The sequence below is a fragment of the Thamnophis sirtalis genome, unplaced genomic scaffold (assembly GCF_051295495.1).
Source record: "Thamnophis sirtalis isolate CommonGarterSnake01/CBP01778 unplaced genomic scaffold, rThaSir2_p1.2 scaffold_9, whole genome shotgun sequence".
NCBI classification, from domain to species: Eukaryota; Metazoa; Chordata; class Lepidosauria; order Squamata; family Natricidae; genus Thamnophis; species Thamnophis sirtalis.
In genome coordinates this window covers 31,672,834-31,695,950 of record NW_028261389.1, presented here as the reverse complement: position 1 = coordinate 31,695,950, position 23,117 = coordinate 31,672,834, and the positions used below count along the sequence as shown (strand labels likewise).

Sequence of the window (23,117 nt, the reverse complement as noted above, 5' to 3'; positions counted from 1 at the left end):
TATAACTGTAAGTCTTGAGAGCTAACTAGTAACAAGCACAATTTGAACCAGTGGCTTAACCTCTATGGCCTAAAATAAAAGCTATCTGAAAAAATGTTGAAAGTCCTTTCTAACAGATAAGTACCTCCAAAATCAGGACTTCTAGCAGGCAGTAAAACTCAGATTACAATCGTTGCCTCAGCAGGATTGTCTGGTTAGTTTCCTATCACCTTTTGACATTGGTAAACTCATTTTCTGGAAAATATTTACCATTTCAGAATTCAACCTAGTTTACAATTATGTCTGCTAAATTTGGTATAGTTGTATAAGTATAATCTTTATTATCATTGTACTTAAATACAACGAAATTGGTTACAAAAATTACAAATTACAAAAATATAATAAAATAGCTTATAGGCAACACAGCGATAAAGAGTTTAGCACTTTCTATGAACTGAAAAGTTATATAAAGGAAGAATTTGTTTGTTAGAAGAGAAATATACACCTTGCTAAATGTTTATTGCAGCTGTTTTCCTTTTCTCCAGTAGAATAAAAAAGGATTAAACAATTTACAGTCCCATCCATTTCTTAACATTTAAAGTTTATTATATCATTACATTTTAATTTTGTTTTTTATAAATGTAATATTGCAAAAGATAGTTATTTCAAGACACCACCTATGGAAAATTCACAGTACAATAGAAATCTTGACACTACTGCTTTGCAGAAAATCATTGCTCAATAATTAATAAATTTATTATGACAAAACTAGTAGAAAAATAGCACTTGAAACTATAAGAATGAGGCCTTAACTTTAGAACTTGTAGATCAATATTAAAAAAATGAGATAATTTAAACAAAATGTAGTTATATAATTATTTCAGATCTAAGTTTTTCTTTGAACTTTGTTACTTTAATATGACCCTTTTTTGTACAGCAAAGTCATTTTAGTTATAGAATTAAAAACTTTAGTATTAGATGCATTTATGCACTTTCCATATATACTTAATGAAAAAATTCTTATTCCACCTTGTTCTGAAATTTTAAAATAAGAATTTGTTCTCACGTGGAGGTTTATCTTCTTAAGTAAAACTTCTTACTGAAACATGGCTTTTTCAAAAAAATTTACAGGGTTGTCAAACTCGTGGTGTTAAGTCATTATGTAACATATCGTGACTTTTTCCCCCTTTGATAACCTGGGGGAGGGGGGTGGTCAGTGCGTGATGCATCTGGCCTGCAGGCTGCGAGTTTGACATCCCTGATATAGAATGATAGGTTTGTTAATAACATAATGGTAACTTCTGAGAGTTAAATATTATTAAAGAGGACACAATTACTCACGTTTGTGGTTGTGATGGATCATCCCCCAAAGAAACGCTTTCCCCTTGGATTTCATTGAAGCACTTCTCACAGAAATGATACCTGTCGGCAAGAAGGCCATATTTGGGTGAACTGTTCCGTCCACACAACACAGCCCAAGCCAAGCAACGAAGTCACCAATCACAGCAGGCCAAGGAGGGGGGCGGGAGCAGAGAGCAGGTCATCAACGACGACAGGGACATTCAATGATGAAGATTTATGGGACCCAGAGTTTGATATTGGTTGTTTTGTTTTTTGTTTTTGTTTTTGTTTTGGGTTGTTTTTTTGCAATCAAAGCCAAGTGCAGACAACGACAAGCATGAAGGAGAAATAAAAATATACATACAAACAAAGAAATGGGGTTTTCAGGACAAAAAACAAAAACACAGAAGCAAGACAGGACAACACAAAGCAGAAAGCCAAGGCAAAGCACAGATTAGCATTAAATCTCTCAAATGGGGTTACAAGCAGCAAATTATAGCAAACAAAATATATTTGGTTAAGTATACCCATGCTCAATTACCAATCAAAATGAAGAAAAAAGAAGAATTGCAACTGCTGCTTTGGCAGCTGCCTCAAGTTAGCAACTTTCTTCACATCTAATATGAAAAAGCAGGATAGGCATGAAAATAAATTATCCTGCAAATGCTTAAATGTTTATGGAGCATATACTTAAATATTTGTTTGCAATAACTCTTTATAGGAGTTATTTGAATAATTTTAATCCAATTATTCACGATTTCTTGAAATGTTAGATGCAATAACAAGCAGCTGCATATTGTACATTCTTAGCAGGTGAAGTCCATAATTTTGGATGTCTGGAATAGGTGTTGTATTAAGAGGATTCCATCTTCATTTGATTTGGGTTTGAACTACGTTCAAGAGCGTATAGAAACTGCTGTCTCCCTTATTGCTTCAGGAAGGGCGCACAAACACAAAGGAAAACCAAAACCAAAACAACTACACAATCCCCCCCAAAAATTGTGACAATATTTTAAAGCAAAACAAAACCAACACTATCAAATCTGTAATTGCTAAGGAATGAATCATACAAGTCACTTCCCCACTACTTTTTTTCTAGTGTGTAATAAAAGGAAATCATATACAGTGGTAATGCTATATTATCAGTTTGGACATTCAGAAAATCAGGACATGAAATGCCATATACTAAAATAGATGTTGGCTTTGAATAGCAACTCTTTATTACAAGTATCAGTCTGAATATGGCATGCAGATTAAAGGTTAAAAAATAACTTTTCCTTGAAGTAACAAAACTGACCTACTAACTAAAAGTATACAGCTGCAAAAATATATTAAATGTTTTTTGCGTTTGAAACACAAATTCTTCATCTCTCTAAGAAAACAAAACAGATGACAATCTTTCAGTTTAATGGAAGAGAAAATCTTTATCTCTTGCATATCCAAAAAGATTAAATCATCGCAACAATAGACATATACACATACTCATTCACACACACACACACATTACTGAAGGCGCAACAGTAGAGCATCTTGTGGTTGCTGGAACTCCAAACCAGGTGGACCTTGAACTAATCCAGTTGTTAAGCAACATTATTTGACATACATTAGTTATGTCTTAATTATCTTAAGTTATAAAAACTGAACTGTGACATAAGAAGCATCTACTTTCAATTATTTTTTAAACCACAGATTCATTTTTGCTGTTGTTAATGTGACATTGATTCAAACAGAAATGCAAAAAACAGTGAGTAGGTGCACTATTATTTTCTTACCTGTTTTGATAACTGTAATATGTAGCATCACGTGGAATTGTGCATAATTGTTTGCCATAACAACATAAAGTTTGTGGTGAAAATTCCAACTGCAAAGAGAGGGGGATAGGTTGCTTACTAACATGTGAAATTTATAAGAATATCAAGTATAATTAGTATTGCAGACTGAAATTAAGTGGGAAGACACAGACCACACCCAGTGGGACAAATACAAAGAGGGGCATTGTTTTGTACCAAACTGCTTCAACCAAATTGGTTTGGAAGATTTTGTGTGATGCTCTGCGTAGGGTTATAAATCTTTGACGGATGTGTGGTTAAGAAAGGATGAAAACCAGTTTTATATTTTTAAGCATTTGTGCAGATACAACTGGCTGTTGATGCAGTGAATATTTACTGCCTGAGAAATTCTGTTTTGGTGGATCAAAACCAACATTGTCTACATTTACAAAGGATTTCTGTCATCAGTACAAACCTGGTGAAGATTCACAACAGATGGTCCTCGACTTACAATCATTTGTTTAGTGAAGTTATAATGGAACTGAAAAATGTTATTTATGACTGGTTTCTACAATTATGATGATTGCAGTACCCTCATGGTCATGTGATCCAAATTTGTGACCATTGCACTATTCCAGGGTAATATGATGACCATTTATAACCTTTCCAACTGGCTTCTGACAAGGGAAGTCAAGGGGGGAAGCCAGATTTACTTAATGATTTAGACATGATTCACTCAACAACTACAGTGATTTATTTAACAACTGTGGCAAAAAACCCTCATAAAATGAGGTAAAACTCACTTAACAACTGCTTTGGTTAGCAACAAAAAAAATGGCTCAGTGTTCTTGTAAATTGAGGATTACCTAAATACTTAATTCCCAGGATTACATTTTACTGAGTAGAAATTTATTATTTTTTCATCTAGAAATTTTGTCCCATTACACCAGGGATAATCAACCTTTTTATACCTACAGCCCACTTTTGTATCTCTGTTAGTAGTAAAATTTTCTAACCGCCCACCGGTTCCACAGTAATGGTGATTTATAAAGTAGGGAAGTAACTTTACTTTATAAAATTTACAAAGCAGAGTTACAGCAAACCCCTACCACACCCACCATGAAAGCTGGAACGCCCACTAGTGGACGGTAGGGACCAGGCTGACTACCACTGCATTACACGATTTTCAAGAACATATGGGATAGTCATTTCCAGGTAAATCAATTCTCTGGTACAGAATACAATTTAAATTACCTTTAAAATGTTCTTTTGTTTACTTATTATGTTATCCAATTTTACTTAAATGTTTTGTGTACCAAGTATATGAACTGGAATATTGTCCATAATCATATTTAATTACTACTTTACAATAATTTAATCTTATGGTTACTGAACAATATTCAAGTTATAATTGTTAGTATAAGTTATGAGATAAACATTTCAAAATTCACTTTTTGAAATTGTAGATTAAAAGCTGAAGATAAAAACCAAGTTATCAGAAAGAGACGTTTGCAGAATGCAATTTCACATGACTGGATATTTATATTTACAATCAATATAAGCACAATGCTTAGAACTAAGTATTCAGTTATCTTAATAATTGTTACATTTTCTCACCTATTAGCTTCTTCCTTACCTTTCGTCCACAACAGTAGCCGAGGCTCTGCATAACCGGATCAATTTCCTGTTCAAAAACCTCTGCTAATTTGGAACAGTACTTGTACACTCTAGATGTTTTACGATTGTAAAGCCAGGCATTATTGAACATAAGCCAAATATCATCCACATATTGCCAAGGTTCCTGGTACTGTCCTGTATCAAGCTTTCTCTTGATAGTAGAAAGATCCATGGGGTTCTTTACTATATCAAAGTAGTCCTGCCAAGACAAGACATTGATAAATTATGCTTTTGAATCTTCAATCCTAATAGTGGACTTCATTTCCCCCTTTAACTTCTCATTTGATAATTCAAAGCCCTGTATACCGGGTTGTTGTTGAGGTCCACTGAGAAACTACAGCTAATCCAGATGCCTTCTCTTGGAGCAGCAGCTTCCCCTATATCTAAAATCTGGATGCTCCAGACCCTGAAGACTTGGTTCTTCTTGCTGGCAATGGGCAAGGTTGCTATGTGAACTTGCTTTAGTATGAAGTATGTGAGTTATTGTCTCCGCTGCTGTGCCTGAGTTTTTAATCATTTTTGTATGTATTTTGATCTTTTTAATCCTTTATTACCTGCCCAATCACTTATCAAGTGGATGGCAATATAAATTGAATAAAATAAATATCAATACTTCATTCTTCAGCCAAACAAACCCATCCTCAAAGATCAAGGAATTGCCTGTCTCTAGTTTGTTTCCAACAAAATAATGCAAAGTTCTTATTTCAAATCACCACTTTATTAACTGAAAGGCAACAATCTTATTCTGTAAGAGACTTCTATAATTTATCCTAAATTATAAACCACACCACCCTATAGAAAACTTCACAGATTATACTTTTATTGCCCAAACTGAATGCTTTGTAATATTAAAAAAATAGAAAAATAGTAAATCACTTATTACCAATTACACCAATCTATCAAAGACAATAAGCATAACCATTAAGATACGTACATATGTATGTATGTATAATATCTACATGCACCTGTACATATTTACATAATTTGTACGGTGTAAAACTGCATCAAGACTGATAATAAAGTTTAAGATTAGATGACAGATTGCTCTAAGGAACCTACTTTGCCCAAATTCAAAGAACCTATAGTTGCAATAAAGGTCAAGCTATGTACCATAGTAAAGTTGTATTAGTGAATGATTGATCGATATAACTGTCCATCTAACATAAATTGCAAGGATTAAAACATTAAAAAAGCCCACAATCCGAACATAAACAATGTTGACAACAGCAGCGTACATCTAACCACCTGAACCAATTTCCTGAGAAAACAGCCAGGTTTTCATTATCTTGTGAGAGGCTAACTGGATTGGGACCATCCAAATATTTGAGCAGGATCCTGTTCCACAGGACAGAAACAACCATTAAGAAGACACAACTCCTGGTTTCAATAAGATGGCACTGTTTCATAGAAGGGATATGGAACACACTTTACTAGGCCTGGTAGGGTGAGCAGAAGAAAAAAATGGAAAAAGGCAGCCTGCCCATATGCCACAGAGGATTTTGTAGAAGATAACCAGGACTTTGAATTGCACCTAAAGCTTCCTGCGACTCAGTGGAACTTGTAGAATGCTAAGTATGGATGTTAAAAAGAAACAACAAAAACTGCCTGCACTGCTGATTTTGCTTGGCATAGTATAATGGCAGGTGGTACCTCTTCACTTCCCTATATTGAGGGGAATAATCATAATAGCTGATGAACTCCTTTTTGCTACCAGCATTGAATATTCTATTCTATTTGGACTCACAACTCAATTAATGATACTGGCAATCAGTCGTCAAAGTTACAGCCACAATGTGGTATCGTCATAGTAATGTGTTCAAAATTTGGGCACTTGGAAGCCCACCTACTTTTATTACCACAGAATGATCTTATGACCATAGGCTTTGCTTCAAGTTCCCCCACCTATTTCTGTGCCCTTTTGGCCCTGCCGTCCTGCATCTCATCACCCCAGCTGACCTTCACTGTCTTCTTCCACTTGCTGTTGACGAGGAAGAGCCAGCCAGGTTCTTTGCAGGACAGCTGCTGGCCATACAAGGCTTCCAGAAGGCTGCATGTGACCACCAGCTGCCTCATGAAGGCAGTGGGCAGTGGGCAGTGGTGGAGTACAAGGTGGTCAAAAGGATACAGATCAGAGGTAATAAGTGAGTGTGGGAAGTTGAAGTGGAGGTCAGAGTGGCAGGGCAGGAGAAGCATGGGGCTTAAAACTGCAACTGTGACTACCAAAACTGCCATTGCAAAGCAATGTTTTGTCTAATGAATGCATTGCTTAGTGATGGAAATTCTGGTCCCAGTTAGGTTTAAGCGAGGACTATCTATATGTAAGGTTTGGCAACATAATGACATGTTAATACAATTTTTTAAAAAAATGCACTTACAGGAATTCCTAGTAGTTGAGGATCCACAGGCTGCCGGAAAGGAAGGGACTCTGGGTCCTGGCGATACAGTGCCTCCAAAGTTGGCATAAGTGCCTGTCTCAACTCTTCCGGCTTGAAAACTTTGAAAAAAGTTATGAAAGATTGAAGGCGACATACCAACCAGATTAGTTGCATATTTTAACATCTAAGCAATGCTTTAAATGCAGTGTCCAATGTTGGACAGAATTTATTGATCTAGACTTCAATAATAGGATTAGGAGTATTGTATAATTAATTTCTGCAATGTATTCTGTTTTTCTAATATTAAGCAGCTATACTTTGTAGCTATTTCTTCTTCAGATAAAACATTTCTGGAAAAGTATTTCTGGTACCAAAATGTTATACATAAATTCAAATCTCAGTTGAAGAAAATGACTTTGCCTCTATATGATTGGGGGGGGGGGGGGGGGGAAATCGACTTACTTTTTCTCTTTGACTGCCCAGAAGCTGGTGAAGACTGGGTACCTGGAGTACTAGGCCTTTCCTCCTCTTCCTTTACTTCTTGCTTCATTTCTGGTTTCTTTTCCTCCTGTTGCATTGGTTCAGATTTACATTCATCCGCTAGGGGTTCTACTTTAATCTGGAAAAGTAGTTTGTAAATTTAACATTACATACAGTTTACTTCTCTCCTGTATAGATATTTTTGTACTGTCAATACTGATAGAAATATGTTTCCTCTGAATCTATAGAAAAGGGCATAGAAAACACAAAAACTGCATGTATGGCCATGATACATGCACAGATCTGGCCACAATCAAATGCAGCCTTATAGCACATGTAGGCCAGGATGTGCAGCATTATGCCTCCCATGTATCCTGGATTACAATACTTTGCCATTGGCTATGGTGACTATGGCTGATGAAACATGAAATCCAAAGTATCTTGAGATATAAACCTTTTGCTCTACCCAATATTGTAGATAATCTAAATTTAGTTAGATCACCATATCTCTTCATTATTTTTCATTTGTTCTCCTTGACTAAAGTACTTTTTCCAAGATACTCATATTCTGAATACAGAATTAGGTTCTAATAAAAGGAGAAAATCACTTTCCTGCATGATGGCATTTCATTTCAATTTATCTACATAACTATTCATGATCCTGTTGCTGTTGCTGGACCTAACATCAGCAAGAGACACAAAGAAAACCTGTAATAAAGAAAACCTGCCCATCAAGTCTTACAGTTTATGAAGTATTTTAGTTTTATTTATTAGCTAACTGGTCAAAATGGTGAGTGAGTAAAGCATCCTCTCCCAAACTACTGATTTCCGGATATGCCTAACTTTATCACCCATTACTCACCTCTGGTTTCTCATCTATTTGATGATCTGTGTGTTCAGAGTCCTCCTCTTCCATTTTAACCTCCATTTTAATTTCAGGTAAACTTTGCTGTTGCTGCTGTTGCTGCTGCTCAGGGGCAGTTTGCTGAATGTTTACATCTGCACTACTGGTGGATGGTGGATTTGATACCTGCCCATCAATATTTGCACCTGGCTGTGAAAGCTAGAAAAAAACACAATAAAACCAGAATATAAAAAGTGAAGCCACATGACTTTACCAAATTTATTTTTTGCTTCCTTTTGTGTTTGTAAATTATGTTAGCTCTGGCATCACTTTCTACCTGTACAAAAGAGATGCTGCACAATAAATTTAACATTAGCTTATACTTGTCCACCATGGAAGCATCCCATTTTTTGCAGCTGTTTCTGTCTCCAAACACAGGTCATTAGAATTAAACTGATGAGAATTGTTTTTCACAATATTAAATTCCACTAAAACACCACTGAGCAGATAGAAGGGCAAGTTTCAACATTTACTACAGTTCAAGTTCTATTCCCTCATGACATGTACACTCCAAAGGTTTTTCGTTTGAATTCGCAGTTTTGAAAAATAATAGTATTAGAAGAGTAAAATGTTTTCTTACAGGTGTTGTAGGGTGTTGAGGTTGCAGTGTCGCTGTTGGGGTAGGTACAGATGCAGTTGTGCTCTGTTGTGAAAGAGGTTGCTGTGGCAACTGCTGCTCTGCAGAAGGGGTAACAGAAACTGGAGGCTGCATTTGAGGAGTCAACTGAGCCTGTGGGGGTGTTGGAGTCTGCCTCTGAGAGGGGTGCATAGTTTGTGACTGGGGCCCAGAAGGTGGCATTTGAGAAACAGCAGCAGGGGCAGAGGCAATAGTTGCCTGTTGGGGTGCAGGAGGCTGCTGTTGCTGTTGCTGTTGCTGCTGCTGCTGCTGCTGCTGCTGCTGGGAAACCAATCCTGGGGGCGTATGATGAGGTGTAGGAGTACGACTTGGTACTGGAGAAGGAGAATTACGATGCAATGCAGACTGTGGAATGGGAGGACAATGAATATGACCCCCTTGAGAGCCAGGAGCCACTGCTGGAGATGTTACAGGACATGAAGAGTTGGTCATTTGTGCCTGCAAATTTTAAAAAAAGGTTCTGAATATACTGTATTTGGAGATTTGGGGTCCAAATTCACTCCATAAAGACTAAAAACCTCCCATCCCTCCTTCAGCTATTATCACAAAAACAAGACATGCTGAGAAAGCAATAGCAATTGGACTTTCTGGTAATCCCTTCTGGGAAATGAGCATAACTCTGACCTATTGCTCTCCTCACTTATAGAAAAACAAGGTACAGTCAATTAATTAAGATGAAAAGGAAAAGATTCAGCAAAGACAAAGTTACAAATAAAAAGAAAACTGATGCCACTGACAAGCTTATATAAAGAACCTTGTTTCAGTTTTGTACATTTCGTTTATCTACATTAGCTGTAGACATATCTATAATCAGAGATTAAAATATCTTCTCAACACATACTTGAGAAGCTGGAGTCTGATTGGCAGGTTGAGTCATAGGTGTGCTAGCTGGATTCATTCCAGGGGACAATGAAGGAAATTGGTTCTGTGGTACAAATTGACTTTGACCAGAAGACTGACCAACCCCTTGAGGTTGCATACGTGGGGGAAATCCAATCTATAAGAAAACATCAATGAATAGAAATACTGTATAATGCTATTAATTTTCATATTACCTAACATTTCAATAAAACAGTTGTTTTAAAATATTCCCTTCTAAATTGTAAGAAATATTTATGTGACTATCTATAGATTTTCCACCAATTGCTTAAAAAAATCAATTATCCGAAGAATGCACATATGACTTAAACAAATTCAAGACAGAAATTATTAAAATATGGAGAAAACACCACACTTAGACAGAAGACTTAGTTTTACCAGCTGATTAGAAAACATAACAGATAGAAGAATCAACCAACCTGATTTATATTCCCAGCCTGGTTTAGCTGTCCGGGGTGAGGAAGGGGAGGGGTTTGTCGGGGTCCAACTGATGGCATCGACATGGTTATTGGGCCAAACTGATTCATTCCTGTGAATGTTCATGTTTAAATAAAAATTTTCAGTGTTTACTAGAACATTGATATGTTGCACATTTTTTAAAAAGATACAAAAAGAAAACTGTTGGAGCAACTCAATACCAGTGAGAAAATAAGGAGAAAACAATGGGTGGATGGATGAATGAATAAATAAATAAATAAATAAATAAAAGCAAACAAATATCAGCAATCAATAATTATTTAGAGAAAGCTTTGACCTGACAACATTTGAAGGAAACGATGTAAAAGCAATGATTTTTAAAGTGCTACATGTATGAAGCTTTAAGTTAAACTGAAGCTAAGGCTTTATTGTGTTATTTGAGAAGCCATTTAGTATAGGTATTTTGTAACAAAGCTAGAGGCTAATATAAAAATACAAAGATAAAAAAACCAAGCAAGAGCCTATATGTAATTACTAATATTGACCTAGATAAAGCCATATCTATTGTTTGCATTAGCAAGACCTGAAAATCCAACAAACAGAAAAAGATGGTTTAAAAATTAAAAATTTGCAAAAAAATGTTGACAATTGCTTGATAAAAAGAAAAAGATTTATGGTATATGCCCCTTTGAGATAAACTACTCTGCCTAGAACAGAAAGCATTCAATTGAAGGAAAACTTGCTCTGCTTGGTTATACTGAAAGTGTAATGCCAGTGGATTGTGTCACATAAGAAAAAGCAATAATATGATAAAGATACATGACTTCTATCTATTGAGAAAAAGTATAAAATGGCAAAACAAGAGCAGATATATTCTAGAACTAAAATATGGAATGTGGAAAGCCAGTCATAGTAGTAAGAAATTGTTACGGCAGAATGAGTACACAATCTAAATCCAAAATTTCCTGAATCTAATGATAAATGTCTTATGAGAGGTTTCTAAAGTCTCACCTGGTGGTGTCTGCATGCGATTTACCATTTGGTTTGGCACATTGGAACGAATCATGTTTGGGTCAGGAAGAGGACCATCTGTAATGTAGACAAAATCCCAAAAATTAAATTAATATTTTTTCACAAATCCTAGGCGCTTTATCAGGATTCATTCACATATCCCTCCAAGTATCACCATCTGTCCCACAAATCAAATTCTGATAGATTACTAAATATAAACATCTTCAAAATCTGTCCCCACCCCCAAGTGCTAGCCCATGTTATGGAAAGAAGTTGGCAGGTTTTTTCCTATTGGTAGGAAATCGACCAATCATTTTTGCCAACTTGTTCTATATGGAAATTGTCAACAGAGCATTACTTGCTAGCCTTGGTAACAAAGCAAATGAACCTGGCTGATGGGAAAAATTAATTATGTCAGCATATTTAGTGAATTTTGTAGACTGGAAAATTTTTACATTAAACTATCTGTAAGTGCTCTGTTTTAAGTGGTATCTTATCTACTGTCAGTTTCCTCCTAATAATATACATGATGGCATATTATAAATTAAAACTGTCAGCCTCAAGCTTTATTTTTATTTACAAAAATACTTTTGAATACTGCAACATAATACTCAAGCTTGCCCATCTTCTTCAAAAAACAGAAAAAAACTAAGCTTAAGAAGATGGGGAATTTGGGAATTTCTTTAGACATTTACTATAAAATATCTTCTTACTTGCCTCTCCTACCATGGCACCACTATATCCATTTTGTTAGAATAACTATGACATTTATAAACTCTGAATAAGCTGATGAGTCCATTTCTAAGATAACACAATTGTAATTTTGATTCTTCGCTGGCTAAGGATTAAATTTTTCAAGTATTAATTACACAGGTTAATGTAAACACTTACTTGCTGTCATTCCAGGCTGTGGCTGCCCCATGGGTCCTTGATTCATAGGAGCTGGTGGCATGACTGGGGTATTTGGTATCATATTTTGCCTCTGCAATCTGGTTCTTCTCTTTTCCTCCAATTCCTTCTGGATTTTATAAATTTTCTCTGCTAATAAGTGATAGTACTCTGCCTGTAATGGGAAATATATGTAAGATTAATGATACGTATTTGCTCATTTTAAACTTCCAGATGTACGCTATGGATTTTACTCCTTAGAATCTGATGTTTATTCAACACTAGTGAAAGAGCTATCACTGTAATTCAGGTTCTGCACATAGAAAGCTAAAGAATGTAGTGATGTGGATTGGTTGGATAGGTAGGTGGGAGCTAAGAATACTTAGAAGTTAGACTATGGTAAGCGCCAAGATAATCAGGTTTCTGTTGTGGTCTGCTGATGGTCTGCGAAGCTGGTAGCGGAGTTGGATAGCAAGGAGGTTGGGGAGGAACATGGGCCAGTCCTGAGATCTGGGGAAGGCTCGGACGAGGGCCCTACATAGGAGGCAGAGAGGGGGCTAGGGCCTTGTGCTGCCTTCCAGAGTCGGACATCAGCGAGGCAGGCGAACAGGCTCCCTGTTCCCAGTGCGCACATGCACAGAGTTGCCAGTAGGCAAGAACAGTTAAGACAGAAGGGACGACTCGGGAGTAAGGCTTGGAGGTGATTGGCCCCTCCCATAGGACATAAAGTAGGAGCAAAGGCACATGAGCCTTTGTAGGAAGTAACTTGGTTCATGGTGGTCAATTTACCTTCTGAAGCTCCGTTTTGATTCTTTGTTCTGCGTGGCCTTGCCAAGCTAATTGCCAATTAAGTCTTTCAAGGAAGATAAAGGTGGAGACTTCTCCCAAAAGACTTTGGCAGCCTACTGTAGGACTCTTTTCAACTATTTGGGACTCATTATGGGCTGTGAATGAACATAATTCACAGCCTTTGAAATAAAAAGAGGGGTTTTGGGACTAAGCGCATGCTTTTTACTGCATCAGGAAGCCTAGGTCAGAACAGTTTCTCTGTACTGCCATCAGAAGTCTGCATTACAAACTGGATGTAGTGCCATCAGGAGTGTAATATGAGGTTTGATATTACATGTAACCTCAAGGCCGTATAAAACATATTATAAATAAAATTCATTTGATTTTAATCTTCATTCTAAAGCAAATCTGCAACACTGCATCTAATGCAATATCTTACCACAAGAGTGAGTAGCAGACTGCTCCTTACTGTTAGGAACTATCCAATTATGTTAGAGCACCAAAATTACATTCACCCTCATTGCTTTGGTCTGAATTTTGTTCCTTAAAGACAACAAATGAGTTTAAATGACTGTAATTGACTTTGTAATCCAACTATATACACACAATGATTCACTGGCATCACTGAAGTAGTTTATATTCTTTGGTCTACGGACATCTCACAATGGTAGAAAAGAATACACATTTAGCAGTATATACATAGAAAAATATAAGGATCAGCTGTTTAAAAATGTGTGAGAGAAATAGGACTCCAGAAAATAGCATACCCTGCTATTTGCAGATTCATACATGTCCCCTTCAACTTTCCGAGCATAGGAGACAAGATTTGCCATACGTCTATCTTTCAGTGCTGCGGGGTCAGGAGTTGGAAATATGGCTTGTACTCTAGAGGAATATAAGGGGAAAATATTAAATCTATTAAGCTATTGTTTCATAAGCAAGCAAACAAAATTTTTTGAACTTTGTATTATATAATACCACCATGCTCCACTTCATATTTCCTTTAGGAATGGTTGGCTGATAAATCGAAACAATCCTCAACACTTCCCAGTATGAAGACAAATATACGTGTCCCAGGATAATGATGCAAAGCTGAATTTGCAGTCACCAGGACCAGAGATTTACTCTTTTGAGCTTTTGGACTCATGCTGGAGCCCATCTTCAGGGAGCTTCTCTCTATTGGATTAGAAGCTGAGGACTTGGCAGCACAAGAAAACAACAGCCACCAATAGGAAGGCACCAAATAAACACAACTCACAGAACAGCCCAAAGCACGTATTCCAGTAGAGAGAAGTTCCCTGAAGATGGGTTCTAGCATGAGTTGGGAAGAGTAAATCTCTGGTCCAGGTGACTGACCCAAATTCGATCTCGCACTTCCCAGTATATTTAGAAATCCAGAAAATGTTACCATTATGGACTAAAATATTAGTGCCAAGAAGGGAGAGAAGCAATTCAAGTAATTTTTTAAAATTTAGCCATATCAAAATAGGAGCGAGTAGGGATTTATTTAGCCCACAAGTATTTTATCTTTCTTGTGATATTCTTATCAATGCTGCTATGGGTGAGAAGCATATAGGAACTCTGCAGTTATGTTGACACCCAAACAATTAAAAAAACTTACTGAAAGCTTGTACACCCAGCCTTATTTAAGTTTAATACAAATAGTCTTGCCAAATCACAGCAGCACAGCTTCTTGTAATATGGAAATAAAGGATATCTAACAGAACAGCCTTCCTTGATTCAGGACCCCTCCAAATTGTGCCAGACCAAAGCTTTCATTGCCCATGCTACCTGGAAGTAACAGGAATTGTAATTCAATACAACACAGAATACAGCCAGGCACAAAAGATCGTGTTGACTGCTGCACAGTCAATGCAACCTTTTTCAGCCCTATCAGTTCAACAGAAAGCACTGGATTACTTGGGTTTCTGGAATTACTTTGTAGCTTTCATACTGTAGCTATGATAGAAAATTATAGCTGACTCTTTCAGCGGTTTACCACAAGAGTCAGTAGATCATAGTTGTTGAAGTCTGGGCCCAAAGGATTTTTAGCAATTAGAGCTATGAAAACTGTTTGAAAAATATGACTGACAACGTGCAGAAGTACGGACAAAGTACCTTTCTTTTAATCATTACAGCAACCATATCTTTAACCAGCTTGCTTTATAAGTTGTTCCTAGCTATGTCTGTGTATGCTTTTTTTTTGTTGATGGTTTTCCACCACCAAGTCTATAACTGTGGTTAATGCAGGGATCCAAATTGAAGCACTATCAACAAAGGGATTTCCAGCCTCTACTAGAAAGTACCTCTAGAAAGTAAACCCTCTACTTCCCTTAACTGTTTTAAATGTCCTAACACTAACATGAAATCTATATTCCTGTAACTTAAGATCATTCCCAACTAATATAGAAAAGAAAACTCAAGTTCCTTTCTTGGGTAACTCCAATCCAATGGAACTATATTAAACTTTTCTTTCTTGCCAGTTTCCCTAGTGATGAGGCACCTTTTTCTTGCCACTGATATACTCATACATTGTAAGTAGCTGCTATTTGACACACATCCATATAGATCAAATAGGCCCTATAGAATCCTAAATCCTGGGGACCAATGGGTGTCTCATTAAAAAAATCTACTTGGTTTATTTTTAGTTCCCTTATAAAAAGAAGATGCTGTTCTTCTGCAAAGGAAAATTAAGATAATTTTCTTCAGGCAGAATAAACGCAAATATTGCAATGTATTGTTAACTATTTGTAGACATTCTGAATAATAAAATAATAAACACATTGATAATTATTACTGAAGTTATAATAGCTTTTTATCAATGTATTTAATTTTAGTCAATAGACACTTAATATTTAGGCCATGTATCCATGACCCCGAAAGTTGACAACCATGGTGTATGATAGATTTGGAGAAAAGGAAAGGACATAATATATTGAAATTAAAATAGTCTAATTAAAAGGAATAGAGGGAATTTTATAATTTTAAGGCCATTTAATTCTACTGCCATTGTGGGCCACATACAATATTAAAATAATTTAGAAAATACAAACTAAAGATCAGACATCCATAAAACAAAGAACATCCGCCCCAAGTTTTAAAAAAGAGCCATATAACACAACAATACTCCTAGAGGGGAGTGTCAAGTTTTAAGAGTGCCTATGGATAATCGATAAGGAGCTGTTCCAGATGGCAGGCATAGGTTATATATAAAGGCATGCTTCCTAGGTCCCGTCAGATAACACTGTTCAATGGATGACACTTGAAGTGTGCCGACTCTGCCTGATCGTACAGAATAGCATAAATTATGAAGGACAGATGGCCCTTCAGATAACCAGGCCCTATACCATAAATGACTTTAGAGGTAATAACAGGTGCCTTGCATCCAGACTCCTGCTGTTAACCAATGCAGCTCATAAAACATGGTTGGGGGATATCATGGAACCTGGACAAAAATTGTCCAGAACCACTGACTCCAATGATGGCCAAAACTACCCACTCCTTCAACAAAACAGATACTACTCCATGGGTGCAATTTTATATCCCCTCAAAGCAATCTTCATGAGCCAGAAGTTATAACGATCAAATAGACAGGGAGCCAACTTAGCAGAACTGAGGACTCTATCCACTTTTTCCAGGGTTACAACTCCCAACTTGGCATGTTACTTATCTAAGACCTTGATGAATACATAGTTTAATAAATTATGAATGGAAAAGTTAAAATATATGACATAAAGCGGGTAGAAATTGGTTTAATTTAGACTGATTGATCAGGTGCCATCTAGTTCATGTCAGCTCTCAACAACTAGATACTGTATATATTTTCTTTATGATCATCTGATTCTACTGTTGGTATATATGAAAGTAGGAATTTTTAGGGTTGTGACAGATTGGCTATATAACCTTTTTAGTATGTGTGCAAAGACTATATCTATCTATGGCAATTGGAATAAAGGTATTATTAGTTCCTTTATACAAAGGGAAGATACAACAATGAATGCAAAATCTACAGTGAGATTTATTATAAAGTGTGGGTTTGTGTTGGGTAAAATTATGATTGAAAGGGAAATGAAAATGAGAAAAATTTGGGAAGTGTGACATGGTTTAATGCAAAGTAAGACTGTACAAATCTGAGAGAAAAAAGCACAATACATTTGAAAATAAAATGGACTGAATACAAAAGAAAGTTATACAAAAACAATATGCTGAAATGGATTGGCCATGTAGGAAGACAAAATTAGTTAATAGGAAAGGGAAAATAAAAAAAATGTAGTTACTTGAAGTTGATAACGTCTCAAAAAGAGAGAGGTGAAAAATTTAAAGAACAAAAGTCAATGTATGGTGTATTGCTATAGTTGAAACAAGACTAGCATGAAAGGAAAGAAAATCATGGGGCGGTATAGTGAATGGTTTTATATTAAAATGGTTTTGAAGTTCCTCCTCTATCTTCTGCCATTTATTTATTTAACTTTTTTTCTTTGCTTTGCATAATACTGCTTATATTGAAATGATGAGTGTGCATGCATATAAAATGATACAATTTTTCAACTATACAATGTTGCTGTGCACCAATATATTAGTCCTGGAAATAATGTAGATATCTTACTGAAGGGTCAATGTATGGCAACTCAATGAAACTAATTTTTAATGCTCATAAAGTAAAATTACTTCAAGGCAACATAGAAGAAATGGATTTCCAGATATGGGTCGCACTTTCTGGCACTGATTGCCTCCTTATCACAGAATTTATTGCCTCATGATAGGATCCACTTAAGCAGCAAATTATGAGTATTTCTTACACTATTTGGACATAATATCAATTTCTCTTTTCATTAGAAATGTACAGCCTTAACTTTAGATTCTTGCCCTATATCTACTTCCACATGCTACAAAGATAGGTTCAACAGTAAAAAAGAAATCAATAATTACCATCACACGTTATGAAAAAGCATTAGATTTATAGTTTGTTACATTATGTTTACCATTCTCATTATATCAATTGTATTATTTATAAGGTTTGTTTAGAAGTCTGAACATTTTATCAGTACATACAGTTTATGCACAAGGTGGTTTCTGAGATCCTGAGTAATATCTTCATGCCATGGTTTTCGAATTCCAATACCAGAAGGATGTGTTGCAGTTGGCATATTCCCCAGACCAGCAACATTTGCATTTTCATTCAACATAGGACTGAAAACAAAGTGGAAACTTATGGGGCACCATAAAACAAAGTTTAGTGATACCCTATACAGAAGACAAGATAGTTTATTCTATTGATGTAGCTCTCTTATATTTATGAGGTTTCCTGCTCTGGTGTGATCAGGTGTGTTATATGCCATCTTAGGCATATAAACCTTTGTATTTTCCCCAAAATGATTTTTATTTCATAAATATGAGCTTCAATATCTCTTGTCAAAATTATCAAGATTAAAATCAAACAAAAATTAGAAATAGAACTCATAATATTCTTATATACCTCTGAAAGTTTTACTTGGGGAAATAAGGAAGCATTTAAGAATTATGTTATGGATTTGATATTGGAATTAAAAAAGTCATCATATTCACTCAGTCTTTGGCTGTCAATGCTTTACTTCTGAATACGTGTTTCTTCAGAAAACATTCATTTCCAACTACAATACTTGATCAATTATGTTTAAAATGGTTTTTTTATTCATAATTTATATTCTCTTAATTTAAACCAATTATAAAGAAATATAAACTCATGTTCAATCACCTCAATATACAGGTAGACCTCGACTTATAACCTTTTGTTTAGTAATTGTTTGAAGTTACAACGGCACTGAAAAAAAAATTATGACCAATTTCCACACTGATGCCTGTTGTAGCAACCCCATGGTCATGTGCAGAGTTGGTATTCAGCCGGTTTGCATCGATTCGGGTGAACAGGTAGGGGAAATTTGGTATCGGTAGTGACTTCTAGCTGAACCAGTCCCCGCTCACCCAGTTGCCGCTCAGTCACCCCACCCTCACTCGCCCTGCCCGATGCTCATCCCACCCCTATATATGTTGCCATCGCCATTTGGCTTAGCTAATCGCGTCAGTCGCCTCCGCATCTTGCCCACTCTGCTCAGCTCACGAAAGGTAAGCATGCCAGCTACTCATCCTTCGTCTTGGGTCAGGTGCCGGGGGCCAGGACCCACAGATGTGCTATTCCCTGAAGCTCCGGAGCCTCTACCTGCTTGCCACTCACCTTGGCCAGGTTGGGGAATGTGCCATTCCCTGGCTCTGGCCTTCCTGGGGCCTCCTCCTGCATGCCGTCCACTCTCCCTTCACCAGTCCTGGTTTCCGCTCCTTTAGAGGCCTGGCCCTAGCCCTGCTTCCTCCACCGCCTCTTTCTTTGGGCTTACCTTCCTCCTGTGGCAATTGGTCCAGATTCCGGAAGGCAAGCTTTCTTTTTCAGTGTGACTGTGAGAAGCCTCCCAGTCACTGCCTCTTTTCCACCCGCTTCCTGGCGGCAGCAGCTGCTGGCTGGAGGCCACCGAAAACTACTGGAGGTCTCGAACACACTGAAAAAGCCACTACTGTCGCCGCCCTGTTCTTTGCACCGGCTGCGTGTGTATTGCCTGCTGCGCCGCTCTGCTTGTACTTGCCTGGTCAAATCCCTCTGGTGCAGCAGACAATGGGATGAGAATGTGTGGCTGGTGCAAAGAACAGGGCGGTGATGGCAGTGGCTTTTTTGGTGCATTTGAGACCTCCGGTAGTTTTCAGTGGCCTCCAGCCAGCTGCCGCTGCCAAGAAACAGCTGGCAAAGAGGCGGCTGCTGGGAGGAAGGTAAGCCCAAACAAAGAGGCTGTCGTGGGGGAGGAAGCAAGACTAGGGCTGGTGCCTCGGAAGGAGCAGAAACGGGACTGGCGAAGGGAGAGCGGGCAACATGCAGGAGGAGCCCTTTCACAGATTAGGCCAGGCCTGGGCAGAAAATAGGTAGAAATTAATTTCTCCCCCTACCTACATGACCTGTGGCCATGGTTTGGTGGGGTCATGTGACTGAGTAGGTGTGGGCGATGTTGAGTTAACCACGCCCACCCAGTCACATGACACCCACCACCACCAAACCACCACAGAACCTGGTAGGAAAAAAAATTGAATCCCACCACTGGTCACGTAATCAAATTTCAGCCTCTAGGCTGACTCATATTTATAATGGTTGCAGTATCCTGGGATTATGTGATCATCTTTTGTGATCTTCTGACGATAAAAATCAATGAGAAAGCCAGATTCACTTTACAATTGTGTCACTGACTTAAATGCAGTATTCAATTAACAACTGTAGCAAGAAATGTCATAAAATGGGGGGAAACAACTGCTTTGCAACAATGGAAATTTTGAACTAAATTGTGCTTGTATATCGAGGACTGCCTGATGAAGAGTAAAATGAAATACATTTGATTTCCACCTGTCCTAAAATGCAATGAATTACTAAGTATATTAGTAGAAAATGCAGAAAAATAATTGTAAGTATTTATTCATACTTTATATTAACTTCCAGTGGAGATATCTACTTCATTCAGCTCAATCATATCTACTTTTACATCCAATACTCTGATTTTTTTAATGACTATGGTCAAACTTTTTTCAATGCCCAATATAATTATTTTTTTACTGAGAAAGGAAACATGGAATCCTGCTATTCTTTTTTCAAAATGAAATTTTCTACAATTTATAGATGTTATAACTTCCACACGAGAACATTCAAAATCAAATAAATTTCAATATTTTTGTGTTTACAAGATTATACTCCTGTCCCCTCCTTTCTTTGAGGATAACATGCAAATCTAACCTGACAAAATAGAGCTATTGTAAAAAACCTAAGGAACTGCCTTGAATGAGGATTTTAACTGGTTTTATATAAGACTGCATTTCAAATGCATTACTTGGATGTTTTCCTTTACTTAGCATCGTCCAAGAGACATCATGCTATATTTAGGAGAATTTTTAACCAATTTAGAATGTATACCAGCTGTAGCTTTACCAGAAAATAAAAAGGGGGGGGGACCCTCCAATCTCAGTAATAGTAATATCCAGTCTGAATTACTACCTCACAGGATAATGTAGTGTAATGTAGTAATGGAAATGCAGCTGGTACAAAATGCTGTTCCCAGTCTTAGTGATTTTGAAATGGTTAGGGTAATTTAATAAGTATTGGATGGCCAGCACTAATCAATGCATTTCCAGGCCCAGCTTAGGATGCTGGAATCAATCTGTAAATGTTCTTATTGGTGCTAACTTACCTGAAAATCTTTCAACTATAGCAACCGCTCATTTTTGCTAATTTTATAAGGTTATATGTTAAATGAAAATAATCTTACTTTTGAGAATTTACAGCTGAATGCAACATTGCATCTGGTAGCAGATTCTGGGCTTGAACTCCAACTCCTCCATTCACTCCCATAGGATTAGCACCTATTTAGGAAAAACAAAACAAAATATTCTAATTAAATATTTATTATGTTGTTTTACAAAAAGCAAAGCCTTAATGTTTATTAGTTTGTATTATACCTGTACAATGTAAGAATCCACTCCATCCCTGATTTTTATAACTTAAACATATTCATAGTTTGTAACATTTGCATGAAATAATTATCATTATTCTCCTTCATAAGAAAATACGGTAGGATTCTTAAGGAAGACCTAGTAAATTGCTGAGACCACAGGCACATCAAATAAAAATTACAGCCATACTTCCAAGATGTATCTCCCCCCACCTCTGTAGGAATATGTACCAATAAATATTGTACCAATAAATATTTTAAGATTATGAAAAAGGTATCATTTTTTTTATTAAAAAATTTAATTTTTGTAATAATTTTCTAATAATTTAAATGTCTTTTGGCACTTCAGAGAGAAAGGCTCATCAATAAGACAAAGACTGTTATATATAAATGGCAAAATATTTATTGGATAGGAGACATATATTTTGTCTTCTGTGAACTTACTTGTGGGATTCATGGGGCGAAGCCCCTGTGGTGACTGTCCTTGCTGCTGACTTTTCACTTGAGCCTGTGTCTGCGTTGGCATCTGATTCCCTTGATATGTCAGCCCCAGAGCTGCATAAGCCCTTTCAATAGAGCTGGGGTCAATCTGGTTAGTAGTGTTTAAGTTGGGTGTTGTCTGCTGCCCAACTCCCACAGAACCAGAATTTCCAATTCCTACTGCAGCACTACCTAATAATGCTAGAAGCAATGAAAACACAAAGATGGAGAAGTGATTAAAAAAAACTAACTGGATTGACATTAATCCATATTTTTAAATCTATAAATTTTAAATAAAAATTTGAAATTAATTTTTGAAGGAAAAATGGGAGTCTATTCAACATTAATGTCTAAGTGTTAAATTCATCAGAATTACCGTACTTTTTCATAAAATAATGTTGTGCTCATTTTATAAATATCTTGCATTCTTACTATTTTAAGATTATTAATACATACTCAATATATCTTGGTCATTTTTGCCAATTATTCAGCTTGATCAAGAGTTATGTAGAGGAGAGGCAAGGAAAAAAATAAAAGCACAACTATGGGGAAAGTATGGTATGAACCAGGGGTGAAATCCTCCCGGTTAGACGAAACTGGCAGGGACAATTGTCCTTGATTCTGTGAACCGGTAGTAAAAAGAAAGCTTCCGAGGATCATGTGGCTCAGCTGTGACCCACGCGATTGTCAGAAGCTTTTTTCCTGTTTTTTCAAGCATTTTTTCCCTGCCAGTTCGCCTGAACTGACAGGGAAAAAATGCTTTAAAAAGTGGGGGTGAGTGGGTGTGCTGCTGCGAAAGAGAAAGAAGAGGGGGAGGGGGAGAGGGAGGGAGGGAGGGAAAAAGGAGAGGGAAGGAGGACCACAAACTTGGCACTAGACACAGCTTCAGAGGATACCTTGAAAGAGCACAGTAATCCAGGGCTGGAAGGGACCTGGAGGTCATCTAGTCCAACCCCCTGCTCCAGCACAACATTGTTAAAG

The 23,117-nt window shown here is 36.9% G+C and overlaps 1 protein-coding gene across 2 annotated transcripts in view; it reads right to left on the bottom strand.

Annotated features, from left to right (window-relative positions):
* EP300 (EP300 lysine acetyltransferase) overlaps positions 1–23,117 on the bottom strand; it is a 94,436-nt gene that overhangs the window by 34,967 nt on the left and 36,352 nt on the right. For both annotated transcript variants that reach the window (XM_087723213.1, XM_087723212.1), the window contains exons 6-20: positions 22,101–22,337; positions 21,474–21,567; positions 18,199–18,336; positions 13,914–14,031; positions 12,361–12,532; positions 11,470–11,547; positions 10,461–10,570; positions 10,004–10,159; positions 9,106–9,600; positions 8,484–8,684; positions 7,604–7,760; positions 7,142–7,260; positions 4,726–4,965; positions 3,093–3,181; positions 1,321–1,401 (exon numbers count right to left, since the gene is read on the bottom strand). In XM_087723213.1, coding sequence (XP_087579339.1) covers positions 1,321–1,401; positions 3,093–3,181; positions 4,726–4,965; positions 7,142–7,260; positions 7,604–7,760; positions 8,484–8,684; positions 9,106–9,600; positions 10,004–10,159; positions 10,461–10,570; positions 11,470–11,547; positions 12,361–12,532; positions 13,914–14,031; positions 18,199–18,336; positions 21,474–21,567; positions 22,101–22,337 — 2,485 coding nt within the window. The remainder of the gene's footprint in view (positions 1–1,320; positions 1,402–3,092; positions 3,182–4,725; positions 4,966–7,141; positions 7,261–7,603; positions 7,761–8,483; positions 8,685–9,105; positions 9,601–10,003; positions 10,160–10,460; positions 10,571–11,469; positions 11,548–12,360; positions 12,533–13,913; positions 14,032–18,198; positions 18,337–21,473; positions 21,568–22,100; positions 22,338–23,117) is intronic.